We start from the raw sequence: 24590 nt of genomic DNA, 5'->3' as shown, positions 1-24590 counted from the left end.
CCTTGCATCCACTGTTGTCACCTGTTTGACGTGTTCATCCTTATTTCCACTATTGTAACTTATAACAGCTTTTCATGCTAGCATTGATATGGATGTTTATTTTGCATCTCCATGACCTTTCTTGTCATGGTTTCATTTAGGCCGAGAAGATGTAAATTTAGAACCTTGAAAGAAACAAGAATGATTTTATCCATATCCTTAATTTGCACTAAAAGGTGTTTTATACCATATTGATAAATGATGTTCTGTAATACTGTATGGATACAGGAAGTGGAATATTATTCTTCCATGTTTGTGGTAGGAGACTTCAGAGCCGCAAAAATGATCTAGAAATGGTGTATTAGGCCTCATTAAATAAAGAAGTAATCTGATTGGCAGTCAAAAAAATATATATTTTTTAATAATGTACCTATTTTATACACATTTCATAGCAAATCTCACCTTGTTATTAAATGTTTTCTTTCTGCAGAAGGATGGAACGTTGATGCCTGATGAGCGCGAAGCCAAGCAGCAGTCCCCTCTCAGTAAAAAGAAGCGGGACATTATAAACAATGGACTGTCTTTTAAACCTCAAAAGAACAACAAGCCACAAAAGAACAATAAATACAGCCACCACTACGGCTCAGATAGGGAAAATGATCACAACCTCTGCCAACAGCAGTTTGGAAAGAAGAGGTTTCAGAAGAGACAGAAGCAGGTAGGCTGTGATTTGTCTTTAAATACTCCATGGCTTTCATTGACCAGGAAGAATGTGCCTTATTTGAGCTGTTTATATCTGAACTACATGTGGCTAACACCACCCTGTGACCTGGTTTATTCACCCGAGGCAACAAAGGGCCTTTCATTATTAGCTGAGTGCAGCTTTATTAGCCTCTTACTGAGACATGGCTGTCTATATAACTTGCTGTATCGTTATGTAGTTGCCCCCTGATATCCTGTTCTATTAAGTCCATCAATTTAGGAAGTATTACTGACTGGCTGGTGAGGTCACTTGTTCCCGGCATGAATGACACTATTAACTTTAAGACACTTATGTAAGGCTCTGCTCGTCAAGGGCTCATTTCCTAAATCATTTCTTTGGCTTAAGGTGCCTAAGGGTTCCTGGAGTGTGAAATACTCTAAATCTGCCATAGTTCTTTCACTGTTGGCTTTACATTACACATTTTATCATATGTTGAAGTTAGCTGCTCTTACTTTTGCTGCAGGCTAATGGTATGGCTTTTCTGTATACTATGTTTGTTCGAGTCTTCTGGATTCTTATTGAAAGTCTATATAACAAAGGAAAACAGAGATCAGATAATAGATGTATCCAATAAAGTATGCACAGCTTGTCACAATATGAGAAGAGGACAGCTTAACATTAAGAAGTTTCTAAGATGTTATAAACTATAAACTACTTCATTGTCAAACCAAGGAAAAGTAAAACAATTGATCATCTTAATTGGTATAACCCGATCGATACCTGGATAGGTTTATATATGCACAAAAGGGAGAAAGACAGGGTGAAGGAGTGGAGGAATATCCCCAAAACCCTACTAAGCAAAGGAAATAATTAATAATGATTAATATTGGAAGATAATATACATCACTCCGTGGGAAGGACGGTGCCTGAGTAGGGATACAATCTGTAAAACATGTATATAGAAACTCGGCACTCAGGAACATGCAGAAGAAAGTGATATAGATTTATTGAAGCAATCCAAAAAACAAAAGAACATTAACGTTTCGGTCCTGTGTTCCGGATCTTTGTCAGAACATAACGGATTGATGTAGGTAAGAGGTGCACAGGTAGGATGTTCTGTAGTAGAATGACCGCAGTTGCATGTGTTATAGCGCCATTACACATACGACTGCAGTCGCTTTACTACAGAACATCCTACATGTGCACTTTTTACCTACGGCAATTCCGATAAAGGTCCGGGACATAGGACTGAAACATTAATGTTCTTTTGGTTTTTGGAGCGATTCACTAAATCTTTATCATTTATTCTGCATGTTCCTGAGTGCTGAGTTTCTATATATATTTAATAATGACTAAGGAGGACAATGTACGATTTCTAAACGGCATTAAATTTAGTTTGAGCGTTAGTGATGATGCCAGTTAGTCTTTTGCTCACCATGATCCATTCAATTTTTTTTTAACTAGATGCAATAACACCTGATCGAGTTTTGCAGCTCCTATTCACGGCCAATTTAGCTGCCATAAAGGTTAAATACATTTGTTTTAGTTCCTCTAGGTATATCTAGGATTGGTAGAAAAACAAAATCCAATAGTACATAACTAAACTGCTAAATAGGTCATTAATAGCAGAAAAAATATATTTTTACTTTAGTATGATGGCTTGTGTGTCAGCAAGTTATAATGAAACATTAAGTTGATACCTAGTGAAATATGTTCCTCAGAATGCTAGCTATGGCTAGCTGCAGATGCCAGGTATAACAAGCTGTAGCAGACATAGTTGTTACATTGGGCTTGATATCTGCTCTATATCTGATGTGCAACACACATTAGATCCAATAACTGAACCTGGTGCAGACAAAAGACCAGGTAACCAGATGGGACCTGCCTTTGGTAGATTTTGGTTAAATTGAACAAAAATTGTCTATATAGTGATAATCATAGTGAAATATTCTATATAAATTATATATACAGTATATATACACATATGGCTCCAATACATACTGTACTCAGCTGTGCTACGTATACATACACACACAGCTCCACTACATATAATATACAGACATCTCTGCTACATATACATAAACACACAACTCTGCTACACACACACACTCTGCAAACAAACAAACACACCTCTACTGCAACCAACACACTGATTTTAAGTAAAGTGTATACATTACCACAATTTGAAGTTCCTTTTAGGCGTGTGACTTTACAGCATGCACATTATGTACACTCTCTGCAGAGCACACACATAAATAACACTGATACATGTGCAGTACATACACACTGAGATCTGCTGTATATATGACGCGCCCCCTGGGCCTGTGCTGTGCAGGGGGATACCCGGAGCCGGATCGCTGGGGGTTGTAGTTCTCCGTGGCGGTGACCCGGTCCGTGCCCAGGGTGGTCAAACCAGTGGCAGTCTATTTGTGTTGTAATAAGTGTCCGACTACGCCACCCGTGGATTGCGGTCAGTGGGGACCGCCGCTGCGCTGCAGACCGCTGAGGCTGATGTTATATGCGCAGCCAAGAATGGGATAACTCCCCACGGGAGAAGTATTGCCTCAGGGCAGCTAGAGTAGATGATGGTAGTGATGGTGTGAGCGTCCCAGTACTAATGGTGCTGGTGTGGCGATGAAACACAGAGACGTGTGGTTGCAGTTTCCAATGCTTTACTCACAGTTCTTTACTGGTCCTAGTCACCTCGGTACCGGCGGTGACTGCCCAAGCCGTGCTGTGTCCACCAGGCAAGGGGCTCGACCAACTCCCAGGCAATTCCAGAGCGTGGCACAGGACTCCCTTCCTTTCCTTTCTCTGGCCGTCCCCACCAGTGACCCACCTTTGTCCAGCTTCCTCGGGCCTTCTGTTGGCGAAACCTCTCTCCGGTTTCCCTGACCCTATGTGGTATGCTTTCCTGGTGGATGTAGTGAGGGGTCGCACCAAGATGTGGTCACAACCTCCGGTTTTGGCTGAGGATTAGTCGCCTCCACCAATTTGGGTTCCGGTACCCTGCTCTGCCAACCCTTCACCCGTTATCTCGTGGGTTCTTAGGGTTCCTTCTTCACTCGTGTCTCTGGGCCTTTCTCTGTGTTCCAGTTCCTTGCTTCCTTTCTTACTGTCCTTTCTGTTCATTCTCCTTTCTCTCTCTCTCAGGCTCCAGCCTCCTGACAAGGCCTGCCCGCGGAGCAGAGCCCATGCAGGGGTTCTGCTTCCTGTCTTCTCCTCTCACTCTTGACTTCTTCTCTGCACTGCACTGAACACTGTTCTAAGATGGTGCCCACCTTTTATACCTCCTTCTGACACCCGAGCCCAGGTGACTAGCAACCAATGGGCTCCTACCTATGCCCAGAGACCCACCCCTATCTGCTCCTACACCACTGGGTTTTCCTCCCCCTCCCCACTCCAGCCAGGGACAGAAGCTGTCGTGCCTGCACTTCTGTGGGAGCACCGTTGAGCTGTCCCTCGGAAATGGGGTGTGTGTGGTGCATGCAGCTAAACGAGTCCTGGTCCACACTCCATCCTTACCCGGGAGTGGAATACCACACCTCTGGTTCGAGGTGCAATACCCCTGTAGCAGCCGAGCCCTCGGGGTGCTACATTCCCCCCTGGTAAATCACAGCACGTCCTCGGGCTGGAAAAGAATAAAACAATTTTCAACATACAAAATTTTTAGAATGCATTTGCATATAAGACATTTAACCAAAAAATCATCCCTTTATGGGAGGTACTCTTTTCTTTCCAACATTACTGGTATAAACATTATAAGACTTTCTTCACACACACATAAAATACCATAAACTCTTTTAGCAGCATATAAAACTTTTTCAGTATAAGACATTCTTAAGTAAAACATTTATTTATTTTTTTTTTCAAAAAACACATTCTTGAGTTCTGGCCGTGGTGCGACTTGCGACCAGGTGTTCTTTCTTCTTAGGGGAATGGCTGCTCTCAGTCCCCAGCCAGATTAAGAAAAAGGGATGGCTGTTCTCAGTCCCAAGCCAGATAAGGGATATAGGGGGTAACTTCTACACAGTTCTATATTAGTCCCAAAGGGGACCACACTCCACTCAGCAACAGTTTCTATACCCTTACGGGTAACTATATACAGTTCCATTTACCGTTTACTGGTAACGGTGTCCTCCTGATGCTCCTTCCTCGTAGCCTTCAGATCCGTCCGGATCCTCAGGGTAGTCCATGTCTGGGCGGTACCGCAGCTCCTCCTCTGTTAGACGGTGGACATGGAGGGCATACAGTCCCTTTGCGCCCTTGTGTAGCAGGCCTTGCGACCGAGCCTGGAGAAGGTCGCTGTTGATGACGCCCGGGGTCAGAGGGTGCGACTTTGGGCCTGGGCTGGTGGCGGCAGTGACCAGGGATGGAGGGCTCGGCAGCAGGGCTTGTTGCGGGGTCTGGAGCAGGTCGGTGTTTGCAGTGCCCGGGATCGGCGGCTCCACCAGGGGGCCCGGGAGCAGGCTGACGCTGGCAGCGTCCGGGACAGGGAGACTCCTCTTACCTGCTCCCGCGACCGCTCCTGCATCACGCGTCTTCTCCTGGCGCTGGTCGGGGCCCGCAACGGCTGGGGCACTGCCGATGCTGGGAAGCTTGGTCTGCTGCCGGTCCGCCATCTGGCTCTCCGTTCCTGGTGTCCTCCTCCCCCCAGGTGGACCGTGGCCTACCTTGCGTTGATCTTCCTCCGTAGGCCACGGCTCCACAGTTGATCGTCGGGGTTGAGGACCTTGCATCGCGCTCCTGTGACGTCAGCGTCGCTCCCTCTCTCTTCCAGGACCTTACGCAGCGTCAGTGCGTGGGGCGGAGCTTCAGATCTCGCGCGCTTTCGGCGTCCACGCCCCTCTTCTTCCCGCGCGGTGTCCCAAAGATGGCGCCCGATGGCGGGAAAACGACTGCGGATGGCGGGAAGACGGCGGGAAACGACCCAAGATGGCGTCCGATGGCGGGAAACAGTCCAAGATGGCGTCTGATGGCGGGAATTGGCTCCGGATGGCGGGAAACTTCGGGAAATGGCGGAAGACTTCTTTTCCTGGTACATGTACAATTTTCTTCAGGCACGCAATACCCGTTTGTGGCGGGTTCGTCTCTATCCTGCCGACTACGCCAAAGTTGACGTGCCCCCTGGGCCTGTGCTGTGCAGGGGGATACCCGGAGCCGGATCGCTGGGGGTTGTAGTTCTCCGTGGCGGTGACCCGGTCCGTGCCCAGGGTGGTCAAACCAGTGGCAGTCTATTTGTGTTGTAATAAGTGTCCGACTACGCCACCCGTGGATTGCGGTCAGTGGGGACCGCCGCTGCGCTGCAGACCGCTGAGGCTGATGTTATATGCGCAGCCAAGAATGGGATAACTCCCCACGGGAGAAGTATTGCCTTAGGGCAGCTAGAGTAGATGATGGTAGTGATGGTGTGAGCGTCCCAGTACTAATGGTGCTGGTGCGGCGATGAAACACAGAGACGTGTGGTTGCAGTTTCCAATGCTTTACTCACAGTTCTTTACTGGTCCTAGTCACCTCGGTACCGGCGGTGACTGCCCAAGCCGTGCTGTGTCCACCAGGCAAGGGGCTCGACCAACTCCCAGGCAATTCCAGAGCGTGGCACAGGACTCCCTTCCTTTCCTTTCTCTGGCCGTCCCCACCAGTGACCCACCTTTGTCCAGCTTCCTCGGGCCTTCTGTTGGCGAAACCTCTCTCCGGTTTCCCTGACCCTATGTGGTATGCTTTCCTGGTGGATGTAGTGAGGGGTCGCACCAAGATGTGGTCACAACCTCCGGTTTTGGCTGAGGATTAGTCGCCTCCACCAATTTGGGTTCCGGTACCCTGCTCTGCCAACCCTTCACCCGTTATCTCATGGGTTCTTAGGGTTCCTTCTTCACTCGTGTCTCTGGGCCTTTCTCTGTGTTCCAGTTCCTTGCTTCCTTTCTTACTGTCCTTTCTGTTCATTCTCCTTTCTATCTCTCTCAGGCTCCAGCCTCCTGACAAGGCCTGCCTGCGGAGCAGAGCCCATGCAGGGGTTCTGCTTCCTGTCTTCTCCTCTCACTCTTGACTTCTTCTCTGCACTGCATTGAACACTGTTCTAAGATGGTGCCCACCTTTTATACCTCCTTCTGACACCCGAGCCCAGGTGACTAGCAACCAATGGGCTCCTACCTATGCCCAGAGACCCACCCCTATCTGCTCCTACACCACTGGGTTTTCCTCCCCCTCCCCACTCCAGCCAGGGACAGAAGCTGTCGTGCCTGCACTTCTGTGGGAGCACCGTTGAGCTGTCCCTCGGAAATGGGGTGTGTGTGGTGCATGCAGCTAAACGAGTCCTGGTCCACACTCCATCCTTACCCGGGAGTGGAATACCACACCTCTGGTTCGAGGTGCAATACCCCTGTAGCAGCTGAGCCCTCGGGGTGCTACATTTACACACACACAACTTTGTTGCATACACAGACAGATCTGCTACATACACATACAGTTCTCTTATATATACACAGCTCTGCTACATACACACACAGCTTTGCTACACATACATATATAAAGAGCTCTTCTACATTCAGGTCTCATACACAAAGCTTTGTGACATAAATGCACAGCTCTACTACACACACAGTTCTACAACATAAGCACACACTGTTCTGCTAATTAAACACAAATACACACAGTTCTGCTACACACACACACACACACACACACCTTTATTGCTGCCTAGACACTGATATTAGTAAAGTGTATACATTACCATGGTTTGAAGGCATGTGACTTTCTACACAAACATTATGTACAATCTCTGCAGTGCATACATTTGCACAACATTGCTGCAAACACAGTTTATGCACACTAATTTATGCTGTATATGCACACACAGCTCTGCCACACACATACATAGCTCTGCTACATAAACACATACAGCTCTGCTACATAAACACATACAGCTCTGCTACATAAACACACACAAATCTGCTACACGCACCTGTACTGCAGCCTAGACACTGATTTTAGTATACATGGTATGAAGTTCATTCCAGACACATGACTTTAAACGCCATTCAGCGACTCAGGATGTGTAGCTTTAGTTATGAGCAGGTTCTGGGAGTTTTCACTCCTGCCCTTCTCTGAGCAAACTGACCAGTGTCTGGATGGAGAGAGAACTATGCCGCTGAATAGTTCTCTCAGTAATCTGGAAGTATGCTGCATCAGTGATCACCCTCATCAGAGGAAGCGCTTTCTGCACTATAAGATGCACACACGTTTTAGCTACATTGTTACCAGCTAAAAAGTGCTTCTCATAGTCCAGAAAATGTGGTAATTAAAATATTCTGTAAATTCTGATCCTGTCAAGTAACTTTAACAATGAGAAAATATAGATTTTGATAGATTATTCAGATGTCTTAAGAGGTTTTCCTAGAGACTTATAACTGATAAGAGAGTTAAAGGGGCATTCTCATCTCCAAGATCCTATCCCAATATGTAGTAGGTGTAATAATAGTAATATTAGGAAGTACCTCCAATTAGAAATGTAGTATAGTTCTTCTGATTCGCTATGTTTCTTTCCTCATGTGCAGGCAATACAGGACCTTAGGTATCCATGGTTACGACCACTAGCAACTAGCTAACTAACTGTGACTTTATCAGTGGACGTGACCATGGATACCTAAGGTCCTGTATTGCCTGCACATGAGGAAAGAAACATAGCGAATCAGAAGAACTATACTACATTTCTAATTGGAGGTACTTGCTAATATTACTATTATTACACCTACTATATATTGGGATAAGGTATTGGAGATGGGAATACCCCTTTAAATCCTGTTCTACTGAACCAACTCTTGTTATACAATATATACACGGTGTGCACATACAGTGCAGCTTCTAACTACCTATCTAGGGAAGCAAAAAAAATGCAGGCAGCATTCAAGGTAATTCAGAGGCAAAAATGGTGGTGTATTTATTAATGTTGCCACTATGCACATGGGCTAATAAAAAGTGATGCGCGAACGTGCTCAGATAAATTGCTAACCGAGTTGCATTGGCGTGCTCGAATACTATGTTCGAGTCGCCACGGCTTCATGTCATGCAGCTGTTGCAACACATGTAGGGATTGCTTGTTTGTTAGGCCATCCCCGCATGTGTTGCTGCTGTCTAACAGCAGCGAGACATGCAGCCGCGGTGACTCGAACATAGTATTCGAACACGCCAAAGCTACTCGGTTTGCACCCGAGCATGCTCGGATGACACCTTATCCGAGCATGCTCGCGCATCACTACTAATAGACCATTGGTTTTTGGCATCTGAATTACCTTGAGTGCTGCCTGCATTTTTTTGCTTCCCTAAATAGATAGGTAGATAGAAGCTGTACTGTATGTGCACACTGTGTATTTATTGTATAACAATAGTTAGTTCAGCAGAACAGGATCTAACTCTCTTATCAACAGTCTCTAGGAAAACCTTTTAAGACATTAATATCAAAGTGTTTTTTTTGGTTGTTTAAGACCTTTGAAAATCTGCTTTATTATTAGACTTTAGAGATTACGGTTTGAAGCTTCTGATTTTATGTCTCCTGCCGGTAATGCAAGAACTGTTTTGTGAGCCAGTCAAGTTTGTTCTAAGATCGAGCCAGAATCTGAAAAGTCATTTCCTACGGCAGTGCTTTAATTGCATAACTCAATATATAAAACTAAATTATATACTATTTAGATAAAACATGCTCCTTAGTCGTTTTATGCAAATCTTTCTGGCATTTGAACAGGTAGTATAATGTATTCATCAGCTTAACCCAGAGCTCTGACACCTCTTAGATCTGCGAGTTCTCATCAGTACGCTAATTAAAGCTTATACTTTAGTAGCAGTATGAACATTTTCCAACCCTTCATTTTCATTTCAGCTGTTAACAAATATATTTATTAAATGTCTGGAAATTGCAGAACAGCCAATAATTAAGCACTACATTGTACACCCGCAGTTATTAAAAGAAATGCTTGAAAGTAAATGAGCTATACGTCCTAATTCACTGTTAAAGGCAATTAGTGAAATTAACTTTCCCAGGGAAGTAATAGGAGAAGGAAAGACATTCTGCATTCAAAGGATTTGATCTTAAATTGCCTAGACTTGGAAGAACTTCTTTTCATAAACTTTAGTTTATCAATCAGAAAATTAAAATATTTAGTATTTTCTTGGCCTATATGAATATAGACATGTGTAAATATTTATTGCATCTGATTCTGTACATTTCTCTCAAAGTTAAAGGGGTTGTCAAAGTTAAAAATAACATTAACAGAAGAGAGGGATGGGTGAAAATAAATTATAAAATTATATATATACATCTGCTCTAGTCCCTGTGGGTCCAATGCAGGCAGCTCAAGTGGTCTCCAGTGTGACAGAAATCGATGATCTCCCACTCTTTGGTAACCTGAGGCTCATGACTGGCCACAGTGCTAAAAGATGAATGGAACAACATGTCAACCTCTGATGTATTCAATCCCCTGACAACTGCAGTCAACCATGTTCCTCAGCAATCAGGTGAACAAAAAGCGGAACAATAAAGCTAACTATACAGCTGGAGCCCACCAGAGCACCAGTGAGTATTAGAGATAAGCGGGTCTTTTGAAAACTGATTTTGCCAAAACAAGCAAATTTTTCCCAAAAATGTGATTTGTGGCGAAGAAATTTGTGCAAATTTCATTGCTAGAAAGTTTGTAATTGCTCTGAAAATATATGTAAGGGAGAGAACCACCTGACAATATGAGCTTATACTTTAAAGATGAGAGAGAGAGGACACTGCTGAGCATAAGAGCTTACACTCTACAGGAGAGAGGACCCCGGTGAGCATGAGAGCCTACACTCTACAGGAGAGAGGACCCCAGTGAGCATAAGAGCTTATACTCTACAGGAGAAAGGACCCCGGTGAGCATAAGAGCTTACACTCTATAGGAAAGCTAGAGAGGATCCTGTTGATCATAAGACCTAACACAATACAGGAGATAGAGAAACAGAGAGAGGCCCTGTTGACCATAAGAGCTTACACATTACAGGAAAGAGAGAACAGAGATAGGCTCCACTGACCATAAGAGCTTATACTCTACAGAAGAGAGAAAGAGTGAGAGAAGGTCCTGCTGACCATAAGAGCTTACACTCTACAGGAGAGAGAGGACCTTGCCTATAATAAGAGCACAGCCTCTACAGGAGAGAGAATCCTGCTGGCCATAAGAGCTTACACTCTACAGAAGAGAGAGAGAGGACCTTGCTGATCATAAGAGCATAGACTCTAGAGGAGAGAGAGGGGACCCTGCTGATCATAAGAGCTTTCACTCTACAGAAGAAAGAGCTTTATCCAGTGACACAGGAGATTGAAACTGGTTCTGCCTTACAAACTTTGCTCTATTGGAAACCTCTGACCTCTGATTGCCCAGGTACTGCACGCCTCTGTACAAACTATAATAATCCTTAAGATATCATAGCTGCAGGGCATTATGGGGGAGGCCTGCATAGCAACACAAAATTATGTTGGACCACTCTCTGATGATTCAGCAATGTGGAAAATGGTTCCAGGCAAGTTATTTTTATGAACTGCAAATCAAATTACAAAAAAGTTTGAATTTTCGTAAAAACGCAACTTTCAGGAAACTGAACTTGAACTCGATCCTCTCTGGATCGATCCGCTCATTTCTAGTAAGTATATATTATTTTAATAATTTGTAGCTGGGACTGGAGTAACATTCCTGGCATACAGCACACTGACATTTTTGCTGAATTTGACAGGTGACTGGAGACATGCCCCATCCTGCCCCGTAGATAGCGGAGATGGTTCAAACGTATGTGAAAATGTCAAAAGTTGCAACCTTCTTAAGCAACTTCGCTTTGCACAAACTAATGGGGTACTTTTTAAAGTGTTTTACATAAATTTTCTGGTGAAAACAATTTGTTGAACCGGGGTACTTGTATTCAGCTGGTAATAATCAGGACCAGCAGAGAGTTTGGAAGTGCAAACTATAGTCCCTCAATGCAATAGTGATGATTTTACACCAATTAACCCATCAAAACATGTGAACATTGTTGGTACTGCATTGAAAGAATAAAGGCAGTAACAAACAATAAAGACATACCCTGAAACTAATAGAGCTACTAGCAGAACACAAGTATGGGTGCAGCTTCTGAACCCCTTTGACTAAAAATAACAGTTGATGGGAGTAGCCACTTCTGACCACGATGGAACACAGCTGGAAGCTTAGGCTGCTGCAGGAACATGTATTATGGCGTTGTTGACACTAGATTGGATAGCTCCAGTGTATTCCAGAGAGGGAGCTGTTCTTATAGGAAACCTATTCCCAGTTCTTGTTTATAGAAATAATCACTTGCAGGGAATTTAACTGTCTGGAGCTGGAATAGAACTTCTTAGCTTAACTCGACATTTTATTACATTCATTTGGCTCTTCTTCTTTAAGGTAGAAGTTCCCTTTACAGTTACTCCACGCTAGGGCTTTAAAGCAATAATCCAGTTTATTTTACCGCTGGAGTGGTGCCACTAATGTACATTCTCTGCTCCTACTATTATACTTACCAGCCGCTGTATTTGTCTGTTATTTGGTCGTCTTCTGTAGATTGTGACTTGCCGGATCGCTCTAGTGTTTACTGGGCGAGCTGTAGGTCACTTCTCAATGGAAGTCTATGAGAGCCAGAATAAAGTTCTCATAGACTTACTTCGAGAGCTTGTGACCATTACCTGTGACTCCCGATCAGTCAGAAGTTGTGGTCACGAGATGTCAGTGCGGCACCGGGAAGATCCAGACAGTGGCTGGTAAATATATTACTAGGGGCAGGTAACTTACATTAGTGGCATCACTCCAGAGCTGAAATGAAAAAAACAGTGCTTTAAAGGTTAAATATCCCACTTTGCCGCAGATTTGATTCTTTCCAGTTATTTTTAGAAGTGTAAAGTTTGCATAACATACCGTACTTACAATGATAGCCATCAGTAAATCTTTATAGAAATATCAATAAGTCCTTTTCTATGGGTCAATATTTGTGAATATTTCCTGGATAAAACTATGAAGCGGGACAAGTCTAGTCAATGCGGTAAATAATGTGGTTGAGATGTTGGCTAGTCTGTCTATTAATGCCGAGGTGTGGGCTGTAATGAATGATGTAATGTAACATTGACCATGGGCCGAGCTGAGGTCAACCTCTAGAGGCATGTTGACAGATGGGGCTGATTGTCTCTAGCTGTGTGATCCCAGGAGGAGCTGACAGCCCTGGTGACAAGGGATTTACAATGTGCTATTTACACTTTGGATTTGCAGTATTTCATGGGAGCTGGAGTGCTTTTTAACAGCTGCTTTCATTTCGCTTTTTCAGGAGCTGCTAATTGAAATAGAAGTTGTGGGTGGGCTCTGTTCAAAAGAATAGCTATAGATAGATACATGTGAAGCCGCCTGACAGCTGTACGCACTCAGCAGTCCGCGCCAGCATCAAATGAGTTACTGTAACCGTGTTACTGTCATTCGGTGGCGTAGCATAAAAAGAATGAATTGCTAATTGATTGCTAAGCTGTACATATTGTTTTCTTCTAGAATAGACAACCATGGGTATTGTAAAATATATAATTGGGCACGACACTGCAGACTCACATCCCGCGTATTAGGAATAATGCACGGCTGATTATGTTAAGGACAGTATTCTGAAAGGTTCAGGTAATTGAAAGTTAATTTCCCATTGAATAATGCAGTGCTTATCCTGTTAGGGACAAAAAAAAAAAGTCTGTTTATTTTCTACAAGTGGCATAATGTTTTAATCTTTCATAGATCTTCTCTGAGGAAAATAAATCTGTTTAAACCCTGTATAATATTCCAGCTAACAGGAAAACATCTGCTCGAGTCTATGAAAGAGAATTCACAGCTCACTACATTCAGAAAATAATTCTCCCTTACTAGGACTACTGTATATTCTGTTCACGCATCATTTCATCAGTATTTGGTATCCCCAAGATTACCAATATTACAATATATATCACAAAATAATAATCATTTTGTTTCTTTTTGAGAAATATGTCAGGATATTTTACTTTAATATTACTTTTACAACTTGAGGAGAAGCAAATTTATATGGACGATATTACAAAAGGCAGATCCCGTGTCAGGGCGCCATGTCAATTATTTATGTGTAGGGCTAGTAAACTTTGAAGAGAACCTGTCAAGTCCCTCATGCCCTCCAAGCCACCAGCATGTTACATTGATATATAAATACTCTACCTAACAAGCCGATTTTTAAATCCCGTTTTCAGTATGGAAATAAGTTGGCTTTAGACTAGTTGTCCACACATCGTGTACGCTTCCCATTATTAGAGGCGAGCTGTGCATGTTCGGAAGCAAAGAAGAAGCCTGACGTCAGAGGAACAGAGCTTATAGAATTGTCTTTCAGCAAGTCAGTGACTGATCTTCGGGTCATCCACGGACATCAGGCTTCTTCCTTGTTTCTGGATATGCACAGTGCGCCTCGAAACCGAGGGGCATACACCCGGCTTGAGAAGCGCATTGACTTGTAAGAAAGAGAGTCGCATGCATGTGCAAGATTTGCAGAGAGATGGCAATGACTCCAACACTTGCAAATCATGTTCTCATGCCCCCACAGAGACATGTTGAGTGGGACAACTAGTCTGGAGAAACCAACACCCCATCGACTAGTCTGAAACTTATTTGCATAATGAAAATTGAATTGAAAAATAATTTTTTTACACACGTGATAATGAAATATACAGTAGAAAGGGCTTGTTTGGCAGAGTATTTATACATGAATGTACACATGCTGGTGGTTTTTAGGGCATGGTGCACCTGTCACGTTCCCTTTAATGATAGCAAAACAGGATTATTGGCCCATAGGTCACAGGGTTTCAATGAATATAGAATTGTATTGAGGGATGTAATGGTAAAATTAACAGTCAGGAAAGTTGGTGTGTCTACACCAGAACTTCTCAAGCTCATTAAGGAGGACCTGCCACTAGATTTATTTTTAATTTAAAAGGAGTACCTCCATCAATTGTTGCTGCTCCACTGATTCTGAAAAAGTTTTGCGTTTTCTTCTGTGTTTCTCAGTTCCAAAGTTATGGTCTTCGATAATAAAAAGGTTTCCCTCAATCAAATGGGTGTATTTAATTGAAATCGTATGTGATTGCATCATAGGAGGAATAAGAAATGCTGTCAGAGAAGTTCTCCGGTGTACAACCAAGGGTTAAAGAGAACATTTGCACCTGTATTAGCAGGAGGCATAACTTTGGAATTAAGTGGGACAAAAGAAAAATAACAACTTTATCAGTGGAGAAGCAGAAATTGGAGGAAGTACTCAATTTAAATTTAAAAATAAAACCAGTGAAAGGTCCTTTTTAATTTCAGAGGAACCCCTGAAATATTTACAATCCTAATACCATTCTTTTTTTTACTAAGAGAAAAACAGAGTCATCATGGTTTAAAAAAGAACACATATTTTATTAACAATTAGTTAAGACAAGTGTCGTAATCAAAAGAGAGAAATTAGTAAAGAGCAAGTAGAAAGCAAGGTGAACAATGAGATATCCAAATAAGCCCAAAACAGACCTGCCTCAATATTAGATGCTCAGAGAATAGACACAACTCTTATGACTGAAAAAAAGGGTTTTTCCATCAAAGTAGAAAAACCGCTGCACCTAAAATTCTCAACCAATACAGTGAAAATTGTATGAATAATGAGCTTATAATTTATCTCAATGAAATATCAAAATTGGTGAGCTGTCATTAAGTAGAGCACCTAGTGGCACACTGTGGTATATTGAGAACAGAGCACAAGCATCAAAGACAAGCCCATCAATTAAAGTGCAGCGTGCATATTAATATAAAATATAGATTTGGACAAATGGACGAGCATCTCCATACATTCCCTCCTTTCCCCCGATCCCCCACTCCTACAGAATGAAAGGAGAGGAGAGTAACCTCTCAAGCATATTGAGATAAAGTGCCAGAAGGGGCATGTCACTCAAGATGGCAGTGGGGGGGATATCGTTCTTACCAGGGGTGGTGGTGGGCAGTCAGTGGGCTTAAAGGACAAACCACATGCGTCCCCGACGCGCGTTTCGCGGCAGCTGAGGCCGCTTTCTCAAGGGGCGGTAACAGTAATGGGAAGCAAACACCCTTTTTGAATCATTAGCGCCGGTCACGTGGCCAATCACGTGACCGGTCTCATGTGTGATGGAGGCGTGCACTGGTGCCCTAGCGACGCGAAGCTGGCGCATGCGCCCGCCACAACCCGCGCCAGACCACGCCCCCAAGCCGTCAGGACACCACGCCACACAGACAGGAGAGAGGCCGGCGCATGCGCACCACGTCCCAGGGCAGCAGTGCACGCATAAAAGGTACATATACACAGAGGCTGAGGAGGACAGAGCAGGAATTAAACAGGGAATATCATATTATGACGGCATATCCATGACAATTTGTCCATCAGGCCCTTTTCTTTGTCTTTTTCCATATTTCTGTCTTCCCATCCTTAATTACTATGGAACATCTGCATCGCACAATCATTTTGAGTAAATAAAGATTGATCCAATAAGGTGCAAAGAAAGGAGTTATGTTATTGTCTGAAAAAAAGCTGAAAAATATATACAGTTAAAAGCAAGAATTAAATTAAAACCAAAACAAAGAAACAACACAAAAATAACCCCAGACTAAGCATATATGTCCCTCAAACACAGTGAGGGTGACAAGGAGAGGGTCATTGTATGAATTAAAGTTAACCAAAAATAACCCAACATCACAAAAAGGAGGAAAAAGAGAGGGACTCGTTTAGTCCACGGGGCGACAATGTCCCAAGTGTCACTATCCACTTAGCTTCCACCTGCGCCAAAACCTTTTTGACATTGCCGCCCCGTGCACCCAACCGTATCACGTCTATCCCCCGCACTTTGAAACAGCGGGGGTCGCAATTGTGGACAGTCCTAAAGTGCCTAGGAATACTTTTAAGTTCATTAACATTGGTCGCCGTCCTGGCCGCACCAATGTCGCGCACATGCTCACGCACACGTATTCTCAGTTCCCTAGATGTAAGTCCAATATAGATTAGAGGGCAATCGCACATGGCATAATAGATGACATTGCTAGTGCCACATGAAATGTAGTGTCTTATTTTAAAGAGTCTGTTGCCATCTGAGGACGTGAACGTGTTGCAGCGCGCGACATTGGTGCAGGCAAGACAACGACCGCAGGGAAAAGTTCCAAGGGTCGGTCCACGAGAGCCAAAAGATTTGGTTGTGTCGGAACGTAGTGGCTCGACACTAAAAGGTCTTTAAGATTTTTGGCCCGTCTCGGTGTCATGAGGGGACGATCCCCAAGAATTGGTCCCAGGGAGGGGTCGGTTGCCAAAATGCCCCAATGCTTGGTCATAATCCTCCTCATATTTTCCCACTCATGGTTGTAATTAGAAATATACCGAATTTTTACTTGTCCGGTCTCCGATCCTTTAATAACGTTTGAATATAATAAGTTGTTACGTGGGGTCCGTCTGGCCCTATCATATCCATGCTTGATACATCTGTTACTGTACCCTCGTTGTTTAAATCTGAGCCTCAGGTCAACGGCCTGACGCTCAAATCTAAGGTCAGAGGAGCAGATCCGCCTCGCCCTCAGGAACTGCCCGACGGGGACGGCCCTTATAGTGGTAGGATGGTGTGCTGTGTCGGCGTGTATTAGGGCATTAACTGACGTAGACTTCCTAAAAATGTCGGTCTGGAGGCACCTCCCACCATCAACCTCCAGCTCGACATCCAGGAAGTCAATTTTAGTGGTGTGATATCTGTATGTCAGTTTAATGCCCCATGTATTCTGGTTCAATTGAGCCATAAATTCATCGAGCTGTTGCACCGTCCCTCGCCAGAAAAACAAAATATCATCAATATAGCGGAGCCAGCATAAAATTTGGTCCGTGGCCCCCGCGCCCTCATCGCTGAAAATGTATCTCTCCCATGCTCCTAGGAAAAGGTTAGCGTACGAGGGCGCGCAGGCCGCCCCCATCGCTGTGCCCCGCCTTTGCAGATATACTGTATCTTTAAACAAAAAATAATTATGGGTCAGGACAAATTGCAAGAGCTCGATGATAAACCCACACAAAGGGCCGCCCAGGTCGGACGCCCCGAGGAAAAGGCGGACCGACTCCAGACCAGTGGTATGCTCAATGCTGGTGTACAGACTTTCCACATCTGCTGTAACAAGCAATATCCCACTATCCAAAAGGACGCCATCGACCCGCGTGAGGACGTCCGCCGTGTCCCTGATATATGAGGGCAGGGTCTCAACAATTGGCTTCAAATAAAAGTCGATAAATCTGCATATGGGTTCACATAGGCCACCCAGACCTGACACGATCGGACGTCCCGGCGGGTCGACAGGGTCCTTATGAATCTTGGGTAAAAGGTAAAAGGTCGGTGTTTTTGGAAAACGGACAGTCAAGGCCTCCGGTGTACAACCAAGGGTTAAAGAGAACATTTGCACCTGTATTAGCAGGAGGCATAACTTTGGAATTAAGTGGGACAAAAGAAAAATAACAACTTTATCAGTGGAGAAGCAGAAATTGGAGGAAGTACTCAATTTAAATTTAAAAATAAAACCAGTGAAAGGTCCTTTTTAATTTCAGAGGAACCCCTGAAATATTTACAATCCTAATACCATTCTTGCCTTGAAGAATTGTGGTAAAGGAATCGGTAACCAAATGAGTCACGGGTAGTGGTTGTAGTCTGTATGGATTATTCCCATCTCACCCAAAAAAAGAAGTATCCATGTACTTTATGTATATCTAGTCTATAGATACTTTGCAGATCTATGTGTCTCCTTGGTAACAGACTACAATCAAAGCTTGTGTAGTCTGTTACTGTAAGTATAATCTCATTCATCTGCCTCCTACTTCTTGCTAATTTACCAAATGTATATTTCAAAGAGGCATAAGACCAATAAAAAGGAGTATCACTGTGGGATCAAACCACATGGGATTTCTTAGTATTCTGTTACTATGGAGATGAATAGACCTAAATAGCAGCTATTAGCACAAAATGGAAAGAGATATTTAATGAAATCTAAACAAGAAGGCTAGGCTTTTCAAATATGTATCCATTTTTATTTTAAATGAATTTGAACAATAAAAAGGTTATTTTTAAAAGTCTAAGCCATGCCTATAATTTATGATAGGTAATATCATCAGGAATAAAGGTAGTGAAAATCTGAGGTTGTGATTTAGTAAATATTGTTCAACTTCATTGTAAAAATTAAAAAAATATAGTAACATTTCTGTCACCTGGAAAATTAATTTACCAGATGGAAAATGCTGTGTTTTCTTTTGAATTAATAACTGTGGTCAAAAGAACAGAAAAGAGCTTTACATTTCACAGCAAATGATCTCACATGTAAGACAAAGTATTTCTAGTTTTCTTATTTCCAATAGAGCAAATAAAAGAAGTGATTAAGTCTTGGAAATTACCATAGTTACTAATATGTGTGTTTTCCAGTAAAATGTAAACTGTATGAAATTACCTTATATTAAGCCGGCTTTTGCAATTAAAGATTGTAATCGCTGCACAATGCTTTATTCAGCCTGTCTTGCATTTTATCTAAATTACAGAACAGCTTGCAATTAAGAAATCATTAAAGTAATAAATATCATCTACAGTTACAGGGGTTTCTCTAGCATTTATTAAAGCGTTCAATTCATAGTATTCCTAAATCTTCAAGTGTATCACCTTTGTGGATCCTTACTCTTCAAAGACATTTATGTTGTAGACCTCATCTTCCTAGAAGACTCATCCCTAAGCTACTTTTGAAAGATTTTGCCAGTAAAATCATGACTTTTGGCAAGTATAGACCTGTGAAGCTATTAGCCCAGTCATGGTCCTTTTATAAAATTCTGCATGATATACATTACACTATCCTCTCTTCCGTCCTTCTCCTTCCATACTGCATATAGAGACTGCTTGAGTCAATGTTCATGCTTTGTTGATCACAAGACTTTACTAAATAGAAATATTCCTATAAAAACAACCAGATAATTCCCTGTTTTGGGTAAGATACTGTAACTACTGTATATCAAAATTTCCAGATGTATATACAAGGTGTGTTCTTTACAGTAAAAGCATTGAGACTGCATAACTCCTTGTCATTGGAACCATGAAAGAGTGTAAGAGGAGCCTGGTTGTAAGAAATTTTCCTAAGGGTGCTTTCATACTGCGCTTTGTCCCACATTCAGTTGTCCCATCGGGGCTTTTGTCCAAACCTCCTGCAAAACGGGTTTCGGGCGTATTCGTTGATGGGGCCATAGGCTATAATGGTGCCTATAGAGTTAATGTGTGCTCTGACGTGCATCATTTTCAGGCGTATATGCCTACAGGAGCGGGCTCTAAGATACAGTCTACTATGTCTGAGTGTTTGCCTCCAATAGGCGTATACTCCTGAAAACGATGCACGTCAGAGGACACGTTGACTTTAAAGACACCATTATAGGTTATGGTCCTGTCGGCACATATGCTCAAATTTCATTTTGCAGGGTTTCGGACGTAATCCCCGACAGGATCACTGAGCGTGGAGATGAACGCTATGTGAAAGGAGCCAAAAAGATGCAGAAAATTGTCCTCTGTCTAATAACGTTAGTGTTTTCCTTTTGTCATATAGTACCTTAAACTAGATGGACAAGTTTGTATATCATTAAAATGCACTATTAGGCTATCATTATTTATCTCTTCCACTGAGCAAGGAGAAAGTAAAGGTTTACTGTAATGTAAGTCTCCTCTGTCCCATTTAGAAATGAATGAAGCTAACAAGTTGCTGAAACTAATCAAAACATACTTGTGATAACTTGAATTACACGCTGGGGGACATATCCCAAGAGATATTTCTAATGGATCCCTTGAGATACTATACATTTTTACATATGAAACATGTTGTAGTTTTATATATATAGTAGATGTAATCAATCAAAATAAATGTAGCAATTTTGCAAGCACTTTGACACAGATTAAAAGGGTCTTAAGGTGGATGCACATACTGTAGAGCGGTTTTTAAGAAATGCACCATTTTTACATTATATTTCCTAGCAATTTTTCCTGAGTTTTTTCCATGTCAAAATTATCCAGACAAATGTTTGCTGTAAGTCAATAAGGAGTTTTTATACACATTACAAGCAGCACAGCTTTTATAGTGTTTTTTTCTCTCTTTTGGTTTGTTTTATTGCTCCATGATTTTTACTACAAAACATTTTTAGGCTTTTTTTCACATAATTTTCCTTATAACAATTAAGAAATGTGTAGAAAAAAAAAAGATGTGTGACTAAAAAAATGTTGACCAAAATATGATTGTGAAAAATGCTTGCAATCTTTGGCAATTTTTTACCAGGCTAAAGTCCCTGTAAAGAAAACTGTGTGTGATGGAAGCTTTAACGTTTTAATTTGAGTGAAGGTATATATTTTGTTTAAAACATCTGAAACAGTAAAGATAATTTGTGATTAACTATCCATTTAAACTACGAACTAGGATGTGAGTTAATCCTTGTAGTCAATTATGGAAGACGCATCCATACAAACCATGGATAGCGAACATTAGATCTATCGACAACATATAGCATTATTCGAGGCATCCATTACACATATACTTTTTCATGTTTGATTAGCATGTTGTGTGTAAATCTCGGATATTTAAAGATCAATATGCAACATGACAGTTTTGTCACATGCAGAACCCACTACATGGAGCTTACTACTTATTAAGTTTAATATAGGAGTATGCATTGCGCTCTTTGGCCTGCCATGTAAAATAGTAATAGTATGATTTCAATCTATTTTCTAAATTTAAAGAACAAACTCTGAACAATTCAAAAGTATAAAAATGTTTTTAAAGGGAATCTGTCACCAGGTTTTCACTACCTCATCTGAGAGCAGCATGATGTAGAAAAATAGAGCCTAATTCCAGCAATGTGTCACTTAGTTTACTGGGTGCAGCTGTTCTGACACAATCAGAGTTCTTAGATGTAACATGAAGCAGAGCTGAGAAAGCTAACCCTGCCCACACCAGACACTCTATGTACATTGTCTATTGACAGTGAGCTGCTTATAACAGAGGGGGTGGAATCAGACCAGTGCTCACAAGGCCAGCTAATACCAGCATTGATAATGTCCTGGTGATAATACCTTCACTGTAAGTAAACAACAGCACACAGCCTGACAAGTGACACATTGTTGAATTCTGTGTTTTAACCCAAACTCATGCTGTCCTTAGATTGCATAGCAAAAACCCGCTAATAGATTTCCTTTAAGAAATTAATTAGCGCAACATCTTGATCCTTTTGATTAAAAGCAAAATGTTATTTGTAAGTCTTTTCAAAGTTTTAAAAAGGAGGTCAAGGAGTAGTGAAGAATGTGACAAAATAATAAAAGAACTAAGGTCTCAGTGCCACCATTATGGTACTTTCTGTCGAATTATGATAAAGTGATAATATCGCGCCTACTACTCATTACATCTGCAGCCAATCACTGACTTCTGTGACCTCATGTCATTTATCGCTCAGGCAAGCAGTCACACGTAGCATACGACATGTGATCACTGCAGCAAAATACACTAGCAGACTAGCAGGGAGCACTGGATCAGTAGGGCTGAAATGGTAGAAAATTTAATTTAATGATGGACCTTTGTTTTCAAAATTTGAAATTTTTGATAACTCATTAATTTATATAATTATATTATATAATGCTATTACTGTATTTTATTACTGACAATTCTGGAAAAAGTGCAGAATAAATCACACAGTTCACAGTGCTGATATTCTATACAAACACCTGCTTTTATAAAACATGGTTCCTATAGAAACTGTAAAATTATGCATATCATCTTGTAATATAATTGCCTGTCATTTTAATGACCAGGCTTAACAACATTTCAAAATATTGAATTAGAAACCCTGGTATTATACAGCTTGATGTAATGTGGAGTAACTGTGGCCAGGTTATAATTACCAAAGATTGCTTATGGACTTTTGTTCAGCTGTAATTAAATTTCCAAATAACCAGCGGCCTTATCAGATCTGAAGTATATGTGATGAAAGAGGGTCAAGAGCAAGGATTTTCCAGGCTTCGACAGAGAAACAAATACTTTTAGCTAAACGGTGTGAAATTTTAATGCCTTAAAAACATTTCTCCTGTGAAATTAATTCTACTCAGTGCTAAACCATCTGGCAGTGTTACTATTTCATGTATTGCTGTGCGAAAAGCATTTTTCTCCCGTGACTCTCTGCTATAGTAATCACTGGTCTAATTGATTATTGTTTCTCCAGCACATTTAGATTGGCCAGACATGCTGTGGATGTTGTTTAGCACTAAAGAGTCAAATGATGACTCATTTTAAAAAATGGCTATTAAAAGCATCACGTTGCTTCACTAAGCATTGAAGCTCCATCTTTGTTTTAAATGGACTACATAATTCTAAAATGTGAAAACTATAATTTTCGTTATATCTATATCAAACTGCTCCTGAGGGATCTAATGATGTAAACATAATTATGGAATGATTATAGAGTATACTTTAGTATTATAAAGGGGTTGTCCAGGTTTGGCACAAAAGTCTGCAATCACTCTATGTGTGCATGCTCACAGCACACACATAGTGCACTGTCAAGATTGCGTAGTGCCAGTGGTAAGACCAGGCAGTCATGTGACCATAAGTTTACGATTTGAATACTTCCGGCCACATTCCAACCAGACGTGTGCGACCTCGCTCAATTCACTGCAAGACCATAAACGTCTAGTTGGAATGTGTCCGGGAGTATACATATCACATACTTGTGGTCACATAAATGCCCATTCCAGTCTATGGAGAATACTGATCGAAGTTGATCGCAACATTGCGGGAGGCAAGGGGAGGTGATCGCCGATACTCACCTCTCCTGCCGGCGTCCAACGCTGTCTGCCGTAGCTTCCTGGATGTTGCCATGATGACCCGATGTCATCATGACAACATCCGGGTCACCAGATAACAGGAAAATACTTTGTTCATGCGCAATGCATGACCAAAGTATCTTCTGCATCTACAGTGCTGACAGCCTGTATAGCTCAGGGATGGTGCGCTATCCCTATGCTATACAGGCGATTAGAGTAAAAAAATTGAAAGTCCCATAGTGGGACAAAGTATAAAAGTAAAAAAAAGTGTTATAAAATGAAAAAAAAAGAATCCACCAAAAATAAAAATATAATGTATCCATCAATAAATATTATTATGAAAAAAACAAACAAACAATAAAAGTACACATATTTGGTATCGCCACGTCCGGAACAACCTGACCTATAAAACTGAACTGTCCCACTAGTTAACCCCTTTAGTGAACACAGTAAAAAACAAATGCTTTATCATCATACTGCCAAACAAAAAATGGAATAACACGTGATCAAAAAGACGAATATAAATAAAAATGGTACCGCTGAAAACGTCATCTTGTCCCACAAAAAAACTAGCCGCCATACAGCTCCATCTGCTGAAAAATAAAAAAGTTATAGCTCTCAGAATGAAGCGATGCAAAAAAATAATTTTTTCTATAAAATATGCTTTTATTGTGTAAAAGTGCCAAAACGTAGAAAAACGATATAAATGTGGTACCGCTGTAAATGTACTGACCCGAAAAATAAAGCTGCCTTATCAATTTTACCACACGTGGAACAGCATAAAAAAAACAACAATTCCTTAATTGTTAGTTTTTGTTTTTCCTGCCTCCCGAAAATCGGAATAGAAAGCAATCAAAAAAGTCACGTGCCTGAAAATGGTACCAACAAAACCGTCAACTCATCCCGCAAATAAACAAGCCATCACACGACTCTGTCGGCCAAAACATGGAAAAATTATAGCTCTCAAAATATGGCGACGCAAAAACTAGATTTTACAAAAAA

At 41.8% G+C, this 24590-nt stretch overlaps 1 protein-coding gene across 8 annotated transcripts in view; it reads left to right on the top strand.

Moving 5' to 3' along the window:
- The window catches only part of AUTS2 (activator of transcription and developmental regulator AUTS2), a 1755315-nt gene that overhangs the window by 363936 nt on the left and 1366789 nt on the right, over window positions 1–24590 (top strand). For all 8 annotated transcript variants that reach the window (XM_073665136.1, XM_073665141.1, XM_073665139.1 and 5 more), the window contains exon 2: window positions 470–697. In XM_073665136.1, the coding sequence (XP_073521237.1) occupies window positions 470–697 (228 nt within the window). The remainder of the gene's footprint in view (window positions 1–469; window positions 698–24590) is intronic.

This window comes from Phyllobates terribilis, unplaced genomic scaffold (genome assembly GCF_046119375.1).
Source record: "Phyllobates terribilis strain yellow unplaced genomic scaffold, ASM4611937v1 Scaffold_2__4_contigs__length_985480577, whole genome shotgun sequence".
In the NCBI taxonomy this organism is placed as follows: domain Eukaryota; kingdom Metazoa; phylum Chordata; class Amphibia; order Anura; family Dendrobatidae; genus Phyllobates; species Phyllobates terribilis.
This window is presented reverse-complemented; position numbering and strand designations above follow the sequence as displayed.